Source organism: Portunus trituberculatus, chromosome 43 (assembly GCF_017591435.1).
Source record: "Portunus trituberculatus isolate SZX2019 chromosome 43, ASM1759143v1, whole genome shotgun sequence".
In the NCBI taxonomy this organism is placed as follows: domain Eukaryota; kingdom Metazoa; phylum Arthropoda; class Malacostraca; order Decapoda; family Portunidae; genus Portunus; species Portunus trituberculatus.
In genome coordinates, this window is record NC_059297.1 from 12,398,049 (window position 1) to 12,416,910 (window position 18,862).

Below are 18,862 nucleotides of genomic sequence, written 5' to 3' on the forward strand. Positions count from 1 at the left end.
GTAAACATGTACCTGGCATATGGTGTTGGCAGTAACTGAGAGACTACAAGGGTAATAATGATAATTTTTTTTATCATAATTTTTTTTACATGTAAGAATGTAAAAAGATAGGTGGAATTTTAATTGTATGAATTCTGTTTTACCTCAAGGATTAACAACATTACACTATAAAGAATGCAGTGAAGCTTTGCCATGTCAAGATCAAGATCACCGACCCCGTGTTTGTTGTGGTACATGTAATGCATGGTGCTTGGCCATTTAGGCAAATTCTTCCTGACTGGTGTCATTCTATGTGAATTATCAGTAAGTTTGACCTATAATATATTGTTATTTTGATAGAAATAGCTGTTTTGTGGTGTAGTACCAGTCATCACTTTGTTTACATGTGCAAAGATGTCTGGGGTTTGATTATAGAGCCTGTAACTGGCCATCCTATGAGGATTCCCGCCCTTCATAGTGCTCAAACGGGAGCAAAGGCCTGCCATATCTGGTCCATTAAGAGCTATCAAGCAGAGTCTCCTCACAATGATGTGCTATGCCCAAACCTAGTTATAATAACTAAGCAATATGACTTCTCCTAAGGATAAGCAACAGAGTGAGTACCTTTCTCTGATTTATTGACAAGAGCATCACAATGGTCGATAGTAATATTGAGTATTAATATTATTATCTTCCTTGTCAATCTTTTCAATGGCATTTACTATTTTATACATTGTTATTATGCCTCCTCATTCTCTTCTATCTTTTAAGGTTGGCAGTCCCATTTCCTTCAGCTGTTCCTCGTATGTTAGGTCCTTTAGTTCCTGCACCATCTTTGTACCTATCTTCTGGATCCATTCTAATCTTCTTATATCTTTTTTGAAGCTCGGTGACCACATCACTGCTGCATTTTCAAACTTTGGACGTATTGTGCTTGTAATAATTTTTTTTCATCATATCTTTGTCCATGTATTGAAATGCCACTGTAATATTAGTCAACTTTTTATATGCTAATCTAAATGACTCATTAATGTGTCTTTTGGGGTTCAGATTTTCTTGTATAGCCACTCTCAGATCTTTTTCCTCTTTACTCATCATTGTATGTTCCTCTACCAATAGATAGTTTCGTACCAGTCTTCTCTTACTTTTTCTCTATTCCATTATGTGAGGCTGTTATTGCAAGAGGGGAATAACCTTAAAAAATGGTGAAATCGAGTTACGGGTGTAAAAAGGTCCTAAGCACATCAGCCATACCAAAATCGACCATTTGGTGGGTGTTATGAAGGTCTAAAGTCGAGCAAAATTCACATAAAAAAATTGAGACTAACATTGGAAGTGAGTGCAAGCTGGGGATAACCTGCAGTTGGTGGTAGTGGTGCACGAGCCAATGAACTGCGAGCGTCTCGCCACGCCCCCGCGCTCGGCCAATCACAACCTCTGTTTACTTGCAGGGAGGACCACGTGCGGAAAACAACATGGCTTTTAATCCTGCCTGATCTTTCTCCACAGACCCACACCATGTACCTTGCTTACGCACGTACTACGCTACATCTCTGGTTTTTTTTCCACTATCAAGAGTGATGTCTTCCTCCAGCAATGAGAGCAGCCCTGCTTCTACTGGCCTAGGCTCTAAAGAAGAGGCAAGGAAGAGAAGAAGGCGTGACGTTGCTACATGGAAGAGAAACATGCAGAAGAAACATAGAGACACTGGAGAAGAGTACACCAGTACCACGACCGGTGCCATTGTTCCTGCACGCCAAGTTGGACCGCCATGTACGTGCCCTAATAAATGCTATGATATTGTAGGGCGTGACAATATCAATCAAGTCTTCGAGAACTATTGGAAAATAGGCTCGCATGATGGACAGTCTGCCTACCTTGCTGCACACGTGTCTGGGAAACCTGTTGCTCGGAAGTATGCAGGTGATGATTCACGCCGAAAAGTCACATATGAATATTCTGTAGAGGTGAATGGTGAGCAGAAACTGGTGTGCAAGGTATCGTTTATCAACATCCACGGTATCAGCAAGAAGAGGGTAGAGAATGTGGTGGCGAAAGTGGGTAAGACAGGTGTCTCACCTCATGATGAACGTGGCAAGGCACCGTCTATCAAGAAGACACCTGACGACGTGAGGCAGCAGATCCACAGCCACATTCTCTCTCTGCCTACCTGTGCTTCACACTACTCCCGTGCGAAAAGCAAGAACTGTGTCTACCTGCCACCTGGGTTCACCCATAGGAAGTGTTACGAGCTGTATGAGAAGGATTGTGCCGACAAGGGTATACCTGCCGATAAGGTCGTGTCCTTCATCAAGTACAGGTTTGAGTTCATGACCTACAACATCGGTACAAGCCCCCCCCAACATCGACACGTGCAGCTTCTGTGATAAGACCAAACTCGACATCGACCAGGCGAAGATGGAGAAGGATGATTCAAAGCTGCAGGAGCTGAACACTACCCTGAGGCTGCACAATCTAAGGGCGAACGTGGCACAGGACCTCATGCAAACATATGCTGAGGACAACGATGTGAACAGGATGGTCATCACAATGGATCTGCAGCAGACCCTCGTAACGCCAAGTCTCCACACCAATGTCGCCTACTATAAAAGGAAGTTGTGGACATACAACTTCAAGATCCACAACCTGAAGACCACAAAGGCGTACTTTTACGTGTGGAATGAGACGGTGGCGAAGCGAGGATCGAGCGAGATAGGGAGCTGTCTCATTAACTTTATCAACCATTTTGTCCCTGCTAACATCACCAAGTTGGTCCTCTTCAGTGATAACTGTGGAGGTCAAAACAAGAACATAAACCTCTCCCTACTGCTGCTTCGATTCATCCACTCTGGCAGATTCAAGACAGTGATGCAGTACTACCTCATCCCGGGACACTCTATGTTAGCTTGTGACAGGGATTTTGGCAACCTGGCCACATACATACGTGGTCAGAAGGTCTACACCACCCCTCACTACGTGGCGCTGATGACAGAGTGTCGGTCTGCCAACCCCATCACCGTCGTCGAGATGACCTCTTCTGACTTCTTCGACCTGCAGCCCCTTCAGTCTGTCGTCACGAAGACCCACCTGGCCAAGTCTAAGTACAAGGAAGGCCACATGTTCCTGTACGAAGAAACCTATAAACAGGGGATGAAGATCTGGCAAACCTATGGGCACGATTTGAACACTCCAACCCCGTTCAAGCTCCAGAAGGGGAAAGGTGTTGCCTATGACCCGCAAACAGCCCAAGTACCCTGATGGAGTGAAGCTGAAGCCCGAAAAGCTGGAGGACCTTAATAACCTGCTCATGTACATCCCCCACAGGTACAGGTTGTGGTACACTGACCTGTTTGTACATCAGGGGACGCTGGCCGCTAGGAATGTCAAGGAAGACCCGGATGATCCTGAGGCAGCTGAAGACGACATTCTGGACTTCGTGTGAAGCGTCTCATTAAAGTGTCACAGTAGATACTGTGACCACCAATCATGTTTATGAGTGGAGGATGGGTAATAGGATTTTCCAATCAACCTGCCTTACTTGGTTGATTAGGGAATCTTATTGGGTTGGTAAATCTGCTAAGGGCATTGTCAGGATCATAAAAGATTGTTCCTGATAGTGAACTTAACTGTCTCAAGCCAGTGTAAAAGATGAGTCAACTCAAATGATCATACTAATTTTTTCACTAATTTTTCAGGTTAATAGTACTCAGCTTTTATTGAAAAAAACAACTTTTTATTATGTAATGCAGTCAGGTAACGTAGTCTTCGTAACATACTACTCGTTTTATCATAAAGTAACGTAATTTCATTGATAACTCATAAATTCTTGGAAAATAGGTGCTGGAGGTAGCAAAACAATTTTTTTTTCACAAAAAAATTTTTTTGATTACAAAATTTTCTTGGATTTTTTTTTTGTATTGGTATTATACATTACATCATAAGACCCTAAAAAACACACAAAAAACCTAACCTACGCTGGGTAACTTTTTTGGCTGGTAAGTGCAGGTATAATAGTTTTTTTTTTTTTTTTTTTTTTTTTTTTTAGGAGACGGAGATGAAAATAAGGTGACAAAACAGAACTCTTCGAGACCTTTATTTTGATGTATGATAATAGCATAGTATGCCCTTCCTTCCATGCATAACAAGTGGCTAACTTTAAAGCGTATTTTCTCGAAAGTAGGGTCATGAGGGTTATCCCCCTCTTGCAATAATAGCCTCATGTGACACTTCTTAGTATTGAACTCTAACTAACTTCCACTTCTTGCTCCTCTTGTAAACTTTGTTTATATCGTCCTGCAGCAGCAAACAGTCTTCTCAAGTTTTGATTACTCTTAGCAGCTTTGCATCATCAGCAAGCAAATTAATATAATGGTTACACCATTTGTATGTCATTTACATATACAGGCAACCCCCACTTAACGAAGGTTCACACAACGAAATTTTGCTACAACGAAGGTTTCCTTTTACTACCATCTGCCTGTTTAACGAACACCAAACTCGCTTTAACGAAATTTTATCCAGGTATTTTTTCCAAGTTTGAAAGCCCCGCTGTATCACGCAAGCCGACAGGCTTTTGAATACACCAGCACCTCTCATGGACAAAACGCGCACCACTCACTCCTCTATAGTTTTTCCACTCTATGAAGTCCGTTCAGGGTGGGGTAGGTATGGTTGTTTACAACTAGCCATGCTGCCAAATCAACCTTCGTACATGCGTCTCTCTTATTTATCATTCATGTGCTGTTTGAAAGTGATATTTTATGTATTGCGTGTATAGTAAAGGAAGTTACATAGTACAATGAGTGTCTATATTTATGATGATAACGACGATTTATATAAATTCTATGGCATGTGGCAGAGTTTTTTTCCCATGTTGCCATGTTAGTGGTGGTGGTGGTGGTGGTGTCCCCTTTCATCTCTGCTGGGTCAAGTCAGGCCAGGCCAGAGTTGCCAGGTTAGCGGGTTTCCTGCCAATATATATATATATATATATATATATATATATATATATATATATATATATATATATATATATATATACAGTTAAGTCCCGGGTTACGTCTGTCTCGAGTTACGTCAAACTCATAGTTACGTCAGTCCACTATAAGGCAATTTAAGATTAAAAAATTAAAAATTTATAAATCATAAAGTGCGGGATTTATTGTTATTGTTGGTGGTTGCCTGCCACACCGCCCGCCTCACGCTTGAATACAATAACACCTTGCCTCAGTTCCACTACACCATAGCCCCTGGCAAGAGTGTTATCCTACTTCTGCATTTACTGACTCAAGTTCTTAGTATCTTGCTCAATGTCACCAAAGAGGAAACTTCTTAGTGACAGCAGTGATGCTAAGAAAAGGAAAACCATTATGCTACAAGAAAAAGAGGACATAATTAAAAGACATGAGAAGGGAGGCAGCAGCTGTGTGTGTGAGGGAGGGAAGAAGAAAATGGGAAGCCCGTTACCATAACAACGGGGAGGTTGACGACCTTGAGGGCTCGCACACCCATCACAACAATAACAACTCCGGAGCCTTCACCTGGGCCACACGACACTCGCAGCTCACTTGCACCGTCTGCGCCTGTCTGCTGATCCCTATTGCCCTTTCCTATTGCATTTCCTGCCCTGCTGCCCACGCTTCTACTCCCACCGCACTGCACTACGCTCCCAGCTGTGCGCCCTGGGCATCACAACATTCGACCTGCCCACCCTCCTGGCGGCCTCAGGCGTCCACTCCTCTCGGCAACCTGCAGTCCTTCGCGTTCGTGGCCCTAATCAACAACAAAAACAAGCTTGTGTTTCATATTCCTATATAGTTGTAAATAATATAACAATATAACCTTTGATTTACCTGAATGACCATAAACAATGATTGGTTGAAAACTCGATAATATATATATATATATATATATATATATATATATATATATATATATATATATATATATATATATATATATACACACACACACACACACACACACACACACACACACACACACACACACACACACAAAAGGGGTTTTCTGAAAGTTTGAGAGAAAATGGACCAAAAATTATACGGAGTATTATTTATTATTATTCATTTCGACTTTTTTCCACACTACCTAAATAATAATAATAATAATAATAATAATTAGAAAGAGAGAGATTAACAGATGGGTGGTGGGTCGGTACTTAATCTGATAATTGGGAGTCGAACTGGCAACGTCGCACTCATGGGAATTCCAGAATGTGCCCTGCCCTGAACGGACTTCATAGAGTGGACGCACTATAGTTCAAAACAATAACAGCGTCAGCAGTAGCTCATCTTCCCTCGCTCTACATGCCACCAAAACACCCTGCAATATCGCCTAGCGTTGCTAAGAAGACCAGGAAGTCTCTTACTCTTGAAGTGAAGCGAGATATTATTCACAAACACGAGAGGCGAGAAAACTAAGCATTGCTTCCCACCATGGCTTGACTCCATCTACTGTCTACCATTTTCAAGTCAGCAGACTCTATTAAGAAAGCTGGCGAGATCATATCTTCCTTGCAAGCTAAACGAACCACCGGAACTCATGACTCTGCAATGGATAAAATGGAAAGCCTTGTGGAAATGTGGTACATAAGTTTTGTATGCGGTACAATGATGCGCCCTTTGTTTACATTCCACAGGTTACCAGCTAGCGTCTTTTCCGCTCCACTATCCCTCCCTTCATAAATTTAAGGTCATCAACATTATAAAGTTACTTACATACATACATTAGTGTACATTATAATGACTTAGTCTTAAATTGAACTGCTTAAATGTTTAACTTCATAATTTTTACTTTCATTAAACCTTTTACTGTACTATGATGCACTCTTGCTTTGTTTACTCTCAATGGAAGCTCAAGTCAGGGGTTAAACTTCTTATAATTGGTTCGTTTAACGAAAATTTGCTTAATGAAGGGTTTTTCAGGAACGTAAAATGAAGGGTTTTTCAGGAACGTAAAATGAAGGGTTTTTCAGGAACGTAACCCCTTCGTTAAGCAGGGGTTGGCTGTATATTGTGGCATCATATCACCTCATTGCTTACTAATTTCACTTCACTTGCAAACCAGATATTGTTTTGCATCTCTTTCAACTCATACGAAAACAGATCGATACATTATGCACTTTATTATATCAAGAGATATTGTGTTGCCATTAGAAATATATATAGGAGTACCATTCACAAGATATCGTCATATCAATAGGTATGAAAAATAAACATAAGTAACAAAAACTGCAGTACGTGATAAGACATTGGCCAGAAACTTAAATTAAGTATTGCATTGAAAGACTCACAAAACATCATCTTTGGAAACACATAACAATACCTTTGTGCTTCACCCCAGAAAACAAAAAAAGACACTTTTGTGGTCTATCTTCGAGACACACAAGAAAGAACAGGTTCTTATGATCACTACAGACAGAGCCACGTCTACATCACACCTTGCAATAGGGTGAGAAGCACTGCTACCCTTTACAATTACTACTTGGTACTAATTTACTGTCATGGCCTGGCAGCAAGACACATTGTGTCATCCACCGCGATGCACATTTGATATCTGACTAGCCAGTATGCTCACTACACTCCCTCACTAAGAAGATGGCGTCTCCTAACAAGGAATGTTATCTTCATTCACTCATTCACTGCCAGTGTTTAGAGGAAAGTAGGAGAAAGAAAAAACAAAAAAATCTAAATTTATCCATAGTGAACTCCAACATAGAGTGAACACATTGGTAATTTGGTCCTTAAGGCATAAACAATCATGATGGATGACAGGAATGATGAGTGATGAGCAGAGGACTCGTGTTCCAAGAAGTTACTTTCCTCTCTTGGTCTACATTCTCCTCTTTTAAATGCTATATACATATCACTGTTTTCTGCTGGTGTAGATAAGGCGTTGCTAAAAACCTTACCCACTACACATCTACAGCTGTCTACAAAAATCTACAAATTTATCCACCCAATCTACAAATGGTCAATGAAATACACTACACCAGTGATGAAGATTTGTGGCCAACCTTCAGAACTTCATTGGTATGTGTCCAAGAATTACCCTCCTCCTCCTCCTCCTCCTCCTCCTCCTCCTCCTCCTCCTCCTCCTCCTCCTCCTCCTCCTCTTGTTCCTTTGGCTACACTGGCAGTAGCAGCAGCAGTCTCGTGTCTGTTGTATGTCTTGCACGCTCACTTCAAACATTTCCCTCACTTCTTTGGTGTTAGTAGTACTGAATCCTGGAACAAGAGATGGATGTCAACAGTAAAAAGTCCTGAAAAAAAAATAACAAGAAATAGTTCAAAACCATTTAAAATGTGACATGTGGAGATAGAAGTGTAATATGCAAACCACAATATTCACATCATGGTCACTCAACACTTTATTCTGGACTTGCTTCGCTGTAGTCATACTCTTGTGGGACGAATATAATGCCGTCCTGTTCAATGGTGCATGCAGTCACTCGCTCCCGTCCTCCTCAGTACCTGTTGTCTTGTGATACACTGGCTGGGTTAGGGAAGCTTGCGTGGATGATAACACGTCAACGCATCTTCATTAACTTGACAAACATATATACAGTGAAAATGTTGCAGGTAAGATGAAAAAAAAAAAGGTATGAAGTATGAGTCAGCTAACTATACAGTACGTATTGGAATATTCTCAATGTGCAAGAACAATTTAGAAGTGTTTAAAGTTTGGTAGAATTTCATGCACAACTTAATTATGCCATCTTTGCCACAGCACAGCCACAACAAATCCACAGCAAGATCCCACAGCATAAAGGAGTTAAAAAAACTATTTACTTGTCTTACCCAAACAGCTAGGCAAAGAACCCCAAGGGAGCCAAGCACAAAACCCAGCATCATGCCAGCTTGGGGACTTGACACTTCAGTGACAGTCTTCTCCTGACCATTGCTGCTGCTGGGCGGATCGAACACTGCTGAGGGGATGGATCCTCAGGGAGAGGATCTGGGCGACTTCACACACTTGTCAACATCTGAGGGTGGAGAATTACTCTCTCAGAAACACAGATTTATTAGAACTTAAGGATAGAAGTTAAAAAAGAGGGGGTAACGAGAGATTTACACGCATTTCAGGAACACATATTCAGCGATACATTAAAAAAAAAAACTACAAAAACTATATCACTAATAAATGCATATGGCAAGATGAAATTATACTTAATTATAAAGAACAACCTATCTGCAAATCGCTGATCTTAATCATACTTGTGAGACAAAATGCATGTTCATGTATGCCAAGAATAACAAAAATACCCTTGAATACCACAATAACCTCTTTAGGCTGCTAAATGTAGAGGTGAAGGGCTGAAAAGTTTAAGAAGACAGACCATAGTAGAGTGACAGTGACAGTCCAGGTAGGCCTAACCTTCACAGTTGAACTTCCTGACGAGTCTTTATCCTGGCCGGCACTGGCAGTAGTATGACTGGAGTGTTGGCGCACAGGGGCTCACACCCGACATTCTTCTCCAGGCACTCGTTAATGCCACATAACTGCACAAACTCATCCTGGCACAAGGAAAGCATTTGCATCAGTCAAGTTGTGATTTTTTATACTATATACAAACCTGCAACTTTTATATGAAACAATGGAGTTCAGGCATGAGTTAAGCCTTGGGTGCCCGAGTGACAAAAGCAAGGACTTCTCCTCACCTCTCCGTTACTGTAGTCATTGATGTCATCATACATGCGCTGCTTCGGGATGCCATTGACACCGCCGTAGGAGAACTGACTGTCTGAGGCACATGTGTTGTTGCTCTTCAGTGCGGGAATGGTCTGCAGGTCTGCCAGTATTGCATTGTGTGAGTGAGATGCTGGCTTTGTATTTTAACACCACTATTATTCATTAAGATAAATTTAGATGGACTAGATGGTGTTTTAAGAGAGAGAAACCCTAGCAGTAAGTTACCAACCCCTCATAATGCTCCAAACACACTCAAAATATCCAAATACTGAAACACACCTCCAAACCACACTCAAAATACATAAAATAGTATGCCTAAAGGATCTAACACACACTGAAAACAAACGAAACACAACCAAAACATACTTATAACACACAAAACACTGACTGAACACATTCAAAACACCCCAAATATACCCCAAACCAACATAATGCATTATAAAGAACGTTAGGATTAAAAGGGACACTTAACTAAACATTACACCTAGGCTCCTTTTCCTATTCCGTCTCTATTTCTCATTTCTTCTACGTCCCCTTTCTTTGTTTCTCCTTTTTGCTTATTTTGCTTCCATCTACACGTCTGAGCTTAGAACACATCAAAACACTACATATTAGACAAAATATTGAGGAAATGGAGGGTGATTTAAGTATTGTGGCTTGGCTGCTGCTCCTCTTCCTCCTCCTTTTCTCCTTCCTTCCTCATTATCCTCCTTTATTTCTCCTTTCTTCCTCCTTCTGCTACTATTATCTACACACCTGAACCTAGAAATACAGCAACCCCCGCTTAACGAAGGGGTTACGTTCCTAAAAAAACCTTCATTAAGCGAAATTTTGTTAAGCGAACCGATTATAACAAGCTTAACCCCTGACTTGAAATTTCATTGAGAGTAAACAAAGCGAGAGTGCATCATAGTACAGTGAAAGGTTTAATGAAAGTAAAAACTAAAAAGTTAAACATTTAGGCAGTTTGATTTTAGTCATTATAATGTACACTAATGTATGTATGTATGTAACTTTATAATGTTGATGATCTTAAATTTATGAAGGGAGGGAGAGTGAAACAGGAAAGACACTAACCGGCAACTTGTGGAATGTAAAATAAAAAAGGGCGCATCATTGTACCGCATACAAAACTTATGTACCACATTTCCACAAGGCTTTCCATTTTATCCATTGTAGAGTCACGAATTTAGGTGGTTCTTTTAGCTTGCAAGGAAGATACGGTCTCACCAGCCTTCTTAATAGGTCTGCTGACTTGAAAATAGTAGAGACAGTAGATGGAGTCAAGATGGTGGCGAGCAATGCTATTAGTTTTCTCACCTCTCTTGTGTCTGTGAATAATATCCAGCTTCACTTCGAGAGTAAGAGACTTCCTGGTCTTAGCAACGCTAGGCGACATTGCAGGGCGTTTTAGTGGTAAGTTGAGCAAGGGAAGATGAGCTGTTGCTGACGCTGTTATTGTTTTGAACAGGGGGAGTGAGTGGTGTGCGTTTTGTCCACGAGAGGTGCTGGTGTATTCAAAAGCCTGTTGGCTTGAGTGATATGGTAGGGCTTTCAAACTTGGAAAAAATTACCTGGATTAAGCTTCGTTAAAGCGAGTTTTGTGTTCGTTAAACAAGCAGATGGTAGTAAAATGAAACCTTCGTTGTAGCAAAATTTCGTTGTGTGAACCTTCGTTAAGCGGGGTTTGCCTGTACACGAAAACACGTAGAAAATCACTAGATCTTAAGCAAAATATTGACGAACTGAAGGGTTTTGGAAAAGAGGCGCCAGCCTGGGGCTATGATGAGTCACCACCTAGGCTGTGGTCATCTCAGAGAACGGGAACGAGGATGACTCGGCTAAATTATGTAAATTTAATTTCAAAAAATTAATTTTTGAAAAAATTGACCCACGGCCGAATGCATGATATTTTATGACGTGATAAACATTTAAACTCGTTTTCAAAATATTAAAATATCTCCAGCTTAACTAGTTTTTAAAAAGTATCTAAATTAATTACTTTAAAAGTATAAAATCTTTTCACCAATAACTTTGCTAAAACGTCCTGTAAAGTCAAGTTCTTTTCACTTGGCGAGTATTGTAATACATTTCACGGAGTCTGAGCTAACTTTTAAGGCATTCTACAGCAATAAACAGAAACGTGTGCAAATAAAATAAAGAAAAATAAGAGCTTTTTACAACAGCACCAAACACCATTTCAAAGTCCACATATTTCACTCAATAGATTGATTTCACACTTAAAAGAGCATAGGCGATTCTTTGATACCATAAAGGCCCACTTATACCTTGAAATAAAAAAAAACTCAAAATGGGAAATGGAAAATTTTGACCGTTACAAAGCCTTTGACATACGCCATAAAACACTACTAAACGCCAGATATTTACCAAACACAGGTGCGGAACACACTTCAAACACAACGAAACATTTATAGAAACCATAAAAACATACCATGCAAACGTAATATTATCGTTAGGAAATATTAAAAAAAAAAAAGCATTTGACCCTGCAGGCTGCCATGGGATGGTGATGACTAGGAGACCAGGGGGAGAGGTGGCCTGGAGGCAACACTGGGAACAGAGCCAGCAGATATCCAAATATTGTCTTTATCATCTCACCACACCAAAATTAAGCCACATAGGGAACTTTTAACCACAGGATATGAAATGCTAGACTAGTAGCTCCATTCTGACACATGCCTGGGTTATATTAAGTGAAGGAAGCAAATATCAGCGGATCCTTGCTCTTATAATATACCTATCACCTTTTAATATATGAATACAATTTTCATTCTCTTATATAAAGGAAATCTAAAAATAAGTGAATGACCTTATAAATACCTTTAATAGACGAAGATGAGGCAGTGTGGAAGGTTATGGTGAAGGCTTGCACTGCTTGTCTTGCCACTTGGTGCATGGTGCTTGGTGCTAGGCGCTGCTTGAAAACTGTTGGTAATATAGCAACAATTCACTTCACTTCACTTTTGTGTGTGTGTGTGTGTGTAATTCATCACAGTCGTCTGCTGGTCACCCAGCTAGTCTTCCCCATTATGGAGCAAGTTCAGAGCTCATAGACCGATCTTCGGGTAGGACTGAGACAAAACACACTCCACACACCGGGAAAGCGAACAGAGGCTACACGTTAAGAGGCTTGCCCATTTGCCTCGCCGCTTCCTGGGACTTGAACGCGGACCCTCTCGATTGTGAGTCGAGCGTGCTAACCACTAGACTACGCGGTGTCTCTCCATCTTTTTCTGGTCATTCATGCACTATATAAAACTATATAAAACAGAGTTCAATATGATATCTTCCAGCAGTACACCTCTCCGTCATCTCTTGTGTTTCTTGTTAATACAGGCAACAATTATAATGCTATAAAGTGCTTATACCTTTTTTCGAATTGTGGTGCGCACCATGTTATTGTACCACACACAGCCACTCACGACCCCTGCTTATGGCCAAACAACCTCCAGCTACCATCGTCAAGAGTGTGGACACCTTCGCGAGCAGAGTGTGCACACTTTGCTGGGTAAGGGCACATACACACAGCCTGCCAGGCACAGCTCGACCGTGTGGACGTGGCATAACACCTACAGTACATAACCATCCGACGCATTATAACTACCATACGCCTAATTAACTACCTTAACTACCCTCCACCAGCTTATTGTCCACATGACTCCCTCAATGCACGACACTTTCCCATCACCGTCCCATCACTAATGATACTGTGGCACCATAAATTAGCTACCCTTCACTATCCACTCACTCCCACATGTCACGTCGCCCCTTCAGTACATTATTATACAGCTTTCTAGTCAATTGTCCTCTCCATTACCTCCCCATTACTGTCCCATCACGTCCCTACATTCCACTCTACTAGACTCACCTTATTCACTGAGCAGGTGGAGCGGTTACCGTGTTCCCAGGTCTCGTGTCTAGTGATGAAATGGACGTTTGCTGGTCACTGATGGTGGTGGTGGTGGTGTTGGTGGGCAGTGTTGCCAAATGAAAATGTTATATGTTGCCAGATCTGCCTTCAAAAGTTGCTAAAAAGTCGCTAAATCATTGTTGTATATGCTACAAACGTTCTTGACTTACACATAGGCTAATCAGTATAGGGCCCCGTTGACTCTAACACAGACCGTTTATCTCTCTCAGTGACGCAAAGCAAACCTGTCTAACTGCCCCCTATTGTCCTGCCTCTCCAACCCCCCCACTGATGTTTCCCACCCTCTCATCACTCGCTTTTCAAAGTTTACATGTGTTGACAGAAGTATCAAGCTTTTAATTGTCTCGTCTTTATTCATTAATTGATGTTTGCCTGACTACAAAATTAATATACAACAATTATTTGCCCACTACAGGTGACCCTTGTGTCAGTCAACTCCCTTGTCGCCAAATTTGTCGCTAAATATTTGCTGAAGTAGCTAAATTTGCGACATGTCTCACACTGCTCTGATAAATAAAATCACCAAATAGTCACCACAGTGAATATGGAAACGCGTCATGGTACACAAAGGGTACCATTGCCTCCAGAGTCTCTCCATAGTGTGTGTGTGTGTGTGTGTGTGTGTGTGTGTGTGTGTGTAATTCACCTCGGTCGTCTGGTTGTTACCCAGCCAGTCTTCCCCATTACGGAGCGAGCTCAGAGGTCACAGACCGATCTTCGGCTAGGACTGAGACCACAACACACTCCACATGCCAGGAAAGCGAGGCCACAACCCCTCGAGTTACATACCGTACCTATTTATTGCTAGGTGAACAGGGGCCACACAGTAAGAGGCTTGCCCATTTGCCTCTCCGCTTCCCGGGACTCGAACCAGGCCCTCTCGATTGTGAGTCGAGCATGCTAACCACTACACGACGCGGTGTGTGTAATTCACTGTTTGATCTGCTGCAGTCTCTGACGAGACAGCCAGACGTTACCCTACGGAACGAGCTCAGAGCTCATTATTTCCGATCTTGGGATAGGTCTGAGACCAGGCACACACCACACACCGGGACAACAAGGTCACAACTCCTCGATATACATCCCGTACCTACTCACTGCTAGGTGAACAGGGGCTACACGTGAAAGGAGACACACCCAAATATCTCCACCCGGCCGGGGAATCGAACCCCAGTCATCTGGCTTGTGAAGCCAGCGCTCTAACCACTGACACGACTACGGTGATGGTCGTACTAGTAGTAGTAGTAGTAGTAGTAGTAGTAGTAGTAGTTGTAAAGCTGTATTAGTAGTAGTAGTAGTAGTAGTAGTAGTAGTAGTAGTATTAGTAGTAGCAGTAGTAATAGCAGTACTAGTAGTAGTAGTAGTAGTAGTAGTAGTAGTAGTAGTAGTAATAGCATTATTATTATTATTAGTAGTAGTAGTAGTAGTAGTAGTAGTAGTAGTAGTAAAAGTAGTAGTAGTACTAGTAGTAGTAGTATTAACCATGCAAATAGACTAACAACACACACACACACACACACACACACACACACACACACACACACATTGGAATATGCAGGAGTTGTGTGGACCCCCATTAAAAGAAACACATAAAGAAATTGGAGAGACTACAAAAAATGGCTACAAGAATGGTTCCAGAATTTAAAGGGATGACATATGAGAGACTAAAAGCAATGGATCTTCCAACCCTGGAACAGAGAAGAGAGAGAGGGGATCTCATACAAGTTTATAAATTGATCAACGGAATGGATCAAGTAGATAATGAGAAACTGATCCTGAGAGAAGAATATGACATTCGAAGCACAAGATCGCATAGTAAGAAACTGAGGAAGGGAAGATGTCTGAGAGATGTTAAAAAATATTGTTTCCCGCAAAGATGTGTTGAGACTTGGAACAGTTTGAGTGAGGAAGTGGTGTCAGCAAAGAGTGTACATAGTTTTAAAGAAAAATTGGATAAGTGTAGATATGGAGACGGGGCCACACGAGCATAAAGCCCAGGCCCTGTAAAACTACAACTAGGTACGACTTGGTAAATACACACACACACACACACACACACACACACACACACACACACACACACACACACACACACACACACACACACACACACACACAGAAACACATACACACACACTCATAAAAAAGGAAGCACATTGAGATGGATAGGAAATTATTTGAGGTGGAGTGAAATAAGGACGCTAGTTAAAGATATGAAGTCCAAGTGGAGAGCAGTAGGAAGCGGAGTGCCACAGGCACCAGTACTTTTCCTCATTTATATTAACGACATGCCAGAAGGAGTGAACAGCTACATAAATCTGTTTGCAGATGATACGAAACTGTGCAGAGTTATAAAGCAAAAAGAGGATTGTGAAATACTGCAAGAAGACCTAAATAAGATCTGGGAATGGAGTTTCATGAAAAGTGGGAAATGGAATTCAATGTGAACAAAAGCCATGTCATGGAAATGGGAAAGAGTGAAAGACGACCTGTGGCAATCTATAAGATGGGAGATGGAATAGAACTGGAGAAAGTAAAAAAGGAAAAGTACTTAGGAGTGACAATGGAAGAAAACAATCAACCAGTAAGCCATATTGATAGAATTTCAGAGAGACATGATATGCTAAGGAATATTGGAGTAGCATTTCACTACATGGACAAAGAAATGATGAAAAAATTGATAAGTACTAAAATAAGACCCAGATTGGAATATGCAGGAGTTGTGTGTACCCTCCATTAAAAGAAACATATAAAGAAATTGGAGAGACTACAAAAAATGGCTACAAAAATGGTTCCAGAATTTAAAAGGATGACATAGGAGAGACTAAAAGCTATGGATCTACCAACCCTGGAACAGAGAAGAGAGAGAGGGGATCTGATACAAGTTTATAAATTGATCAACGGAATGGATCAAGTGGATAATGAGAAACTGATCCTGAGAGAAGAATATGACATTCGAAGCACAAGATCGCATAGTAAAAAACTGAGGAAGGGAAGATGTCTGAGAGATGTTAAAAAATATAGTTTCCCGCAAAGATGTGTTGAGACTTGGAACAGTTTGAGTGAGGAAGTGGTGTCAGCAAAGAGTGTGCATAGTTTTAAAGAAAAATTGGATAAGTGTAGATATGGAGACGGGGCCACACGAGCATAAAGCCCAGGCCCTGTAGTCGGGTCAATATATGAAAAATATGGGCTGTACCCCCAACAAATTGGAACAAAGGGATTTTTTTTTTATTTTAAAGGCATTAGTAGGTCATAGTCAGCTCCAGAAAAAAAGTCTCCCGAAATCGGACCACGGGAACATGGTTAATTAGCATAATGAAGTCAAGATGGCGGACACCTGGAATTTCGATACACTACAAACTTTTTTCTGGATCACTTTAGACCATGTAAATGTATTACCAATAGATAGAAATATGATATCAACTAACCAAACAAGCATATTGAAATCTATCACTGCGTGTGGGGAATCATCACGCGTGGGGAAATGATATTGAAGAATCGTTCCGTGGTAATGTGAGACGCATGGTGTAGCCCCACGGATGTGTGTCGACGCCGAGCTTATATGTTTTGCTTAATTTCTCTCCTCACGCCACCACAGGTAAGTTTCTAACACAGCAACATGATATTATGATATAATGAATATATACATGTCATATCTACCATGAAAAAAGCTTTGTTGTTATAATAGTAATAATAATAATAATAATAATAATAATAATAAAACAGTAAAACGCCTTAGAAGGCAAATGGCGAGCGAACTCAGCGAAGCTAATAGAGAGAGAGAGAGAGAGAGAGAGAGAGAGAGAGAGAGAGAGAGAGAGAGAGAGAGAGAGAGAGAGAGATTTTATTTCCATTAGATAAGGATTAATTGGAGATCGATAAACATTTGTTTTTATTTATACAATTATGGAGTGTCCCCTGTTAATGTACATACTGCAGGATATGATTACTCAAGTAATTCTAAGTCGAAAATGTTATATGGTCTTATGCTTTTAACGCCATGATTTAGGAGTTTTTTTTTTTTTTTATATACCATGTGGGCTTTTCACGGGAATTTATGGGCTAAAGGGGATACTTTTTAGGGTACCTCCTATCTCAAAGCCCACCCGCTAAGAAACCGTTGCCCTGAGTGAGGAAGCCCAACCTGCACTCAGACCGTGGACAGGATTCGAACCCGTGCGCTTGGAGACCCCTCGAACCCCAAAGCACGCATGGTTCTACTATACCACGGCGGCCCCGTAGGCTATTCAAATTTCTTTGCAAAAATAGATTTCATGCTGAGGTCAAATAACGTTACTTCTACTTAATAGTAATGTAAAAAAAAATTAATATATATATATATATATATATATATATATATATATATATATATATATATATATATATATATATATATATATATATATATATATATATATATATATATATATATATATATATATATATATATATATATATATATATATATATATATATATATATATATATATATATATATATATATATATATATATATATATATATATATATATATATATATATATATATATATATATATATATATATATATATATATATATATATATATATTATCAGAGGATATACTATCATGCTATTGAAGCTACTCATAGATATATATCTCATAAATCAGTATTTTTTTCGAACATTATCAAGGAACATTCAACATTTGGTTTATACGATATTTTTCATTTAGAGTAGAGACTTCAATTTTTCTATATGTACGGACTGTACTGCCCTCAGTACTCTGTTATCTTTTGGTTAGTCTGTAAAGAACAATGCTATTAAGACTTATTTTTTACATGTACAAAGTACATGTACAAAGTGTAACTATCCTGACTACGGCACTGTGGTGTTATGTTATAATTATGTTATATTATGGTTTATTAAGAACAATTTTATCAAGACATTTTTCTTTATGTACAGACTCAGTGCTGCGTTGTATGTACGTACCTAACATACAATATACTATGTAACAACTGCCTGGGGGTGCGATACTGGCATGATACTTTGTTGTAAATTACAATAATTGTTTTTTTTTTTTTTTTTTTTTTTGCTGTTTTTTTTTTCAGTTTTGAAGACTCATGAAGTCATTATGACGTCATAGTGACGTCATAGGACATTTTTAATATGTTTATTTGGTTGATTGGTATCATGTTTCTATCTATTGGTAATACATTTATATGGTCTAAACTCTAA

The 18,862-nt window shown here is 40.1% G+C and overlaps 1 protein-coding gene across 2 annotated transcripts in view; it reads right to left on the bottom strand.

Annotated features, from left to right (window-relative positions):
- Positions 1 to 8,124: 8,124 nt before the first annotated feature.
- Positions 8,125 to 18,862, bottom strand: part of LOC123518151 — a 12,478-nt gene continuing 1,740 nt past the window's right edge. The window contains exons 2-5 of one of the 2 annotated variants that reach the window (XM_045278848.1): positions 12,532 to 12,636; positions 9,660 to 9,790; positions 9,376 to 9,515; positions 8,125 to 8,983 (exon numbers count right to left, since the gene is read on the bottom strand). In XM_045278848.1, coding sequence (XP_045134783.1) covers positions 9,378 to 9,515; positions 9,660 to 9,790; positions 12,532 to 12,607 — 345 coding nt within the window. In that variant the 5' untranslated portion in view covers positions 12,608 to 12,636 and the 3' untranslated portion in view covers positions 8,125 to 8,983; positions 9,376 to 9,377. Of the gene's footprint in view, positions 8,984 to 9,375; positions 9,516 to 9,659; positions 9,791 to 12,531; positions 12,737 to 18,862 lie in introns of those variants that run through there. The other variant, XM_045278849.1, reaches the window with a different exon arrangement.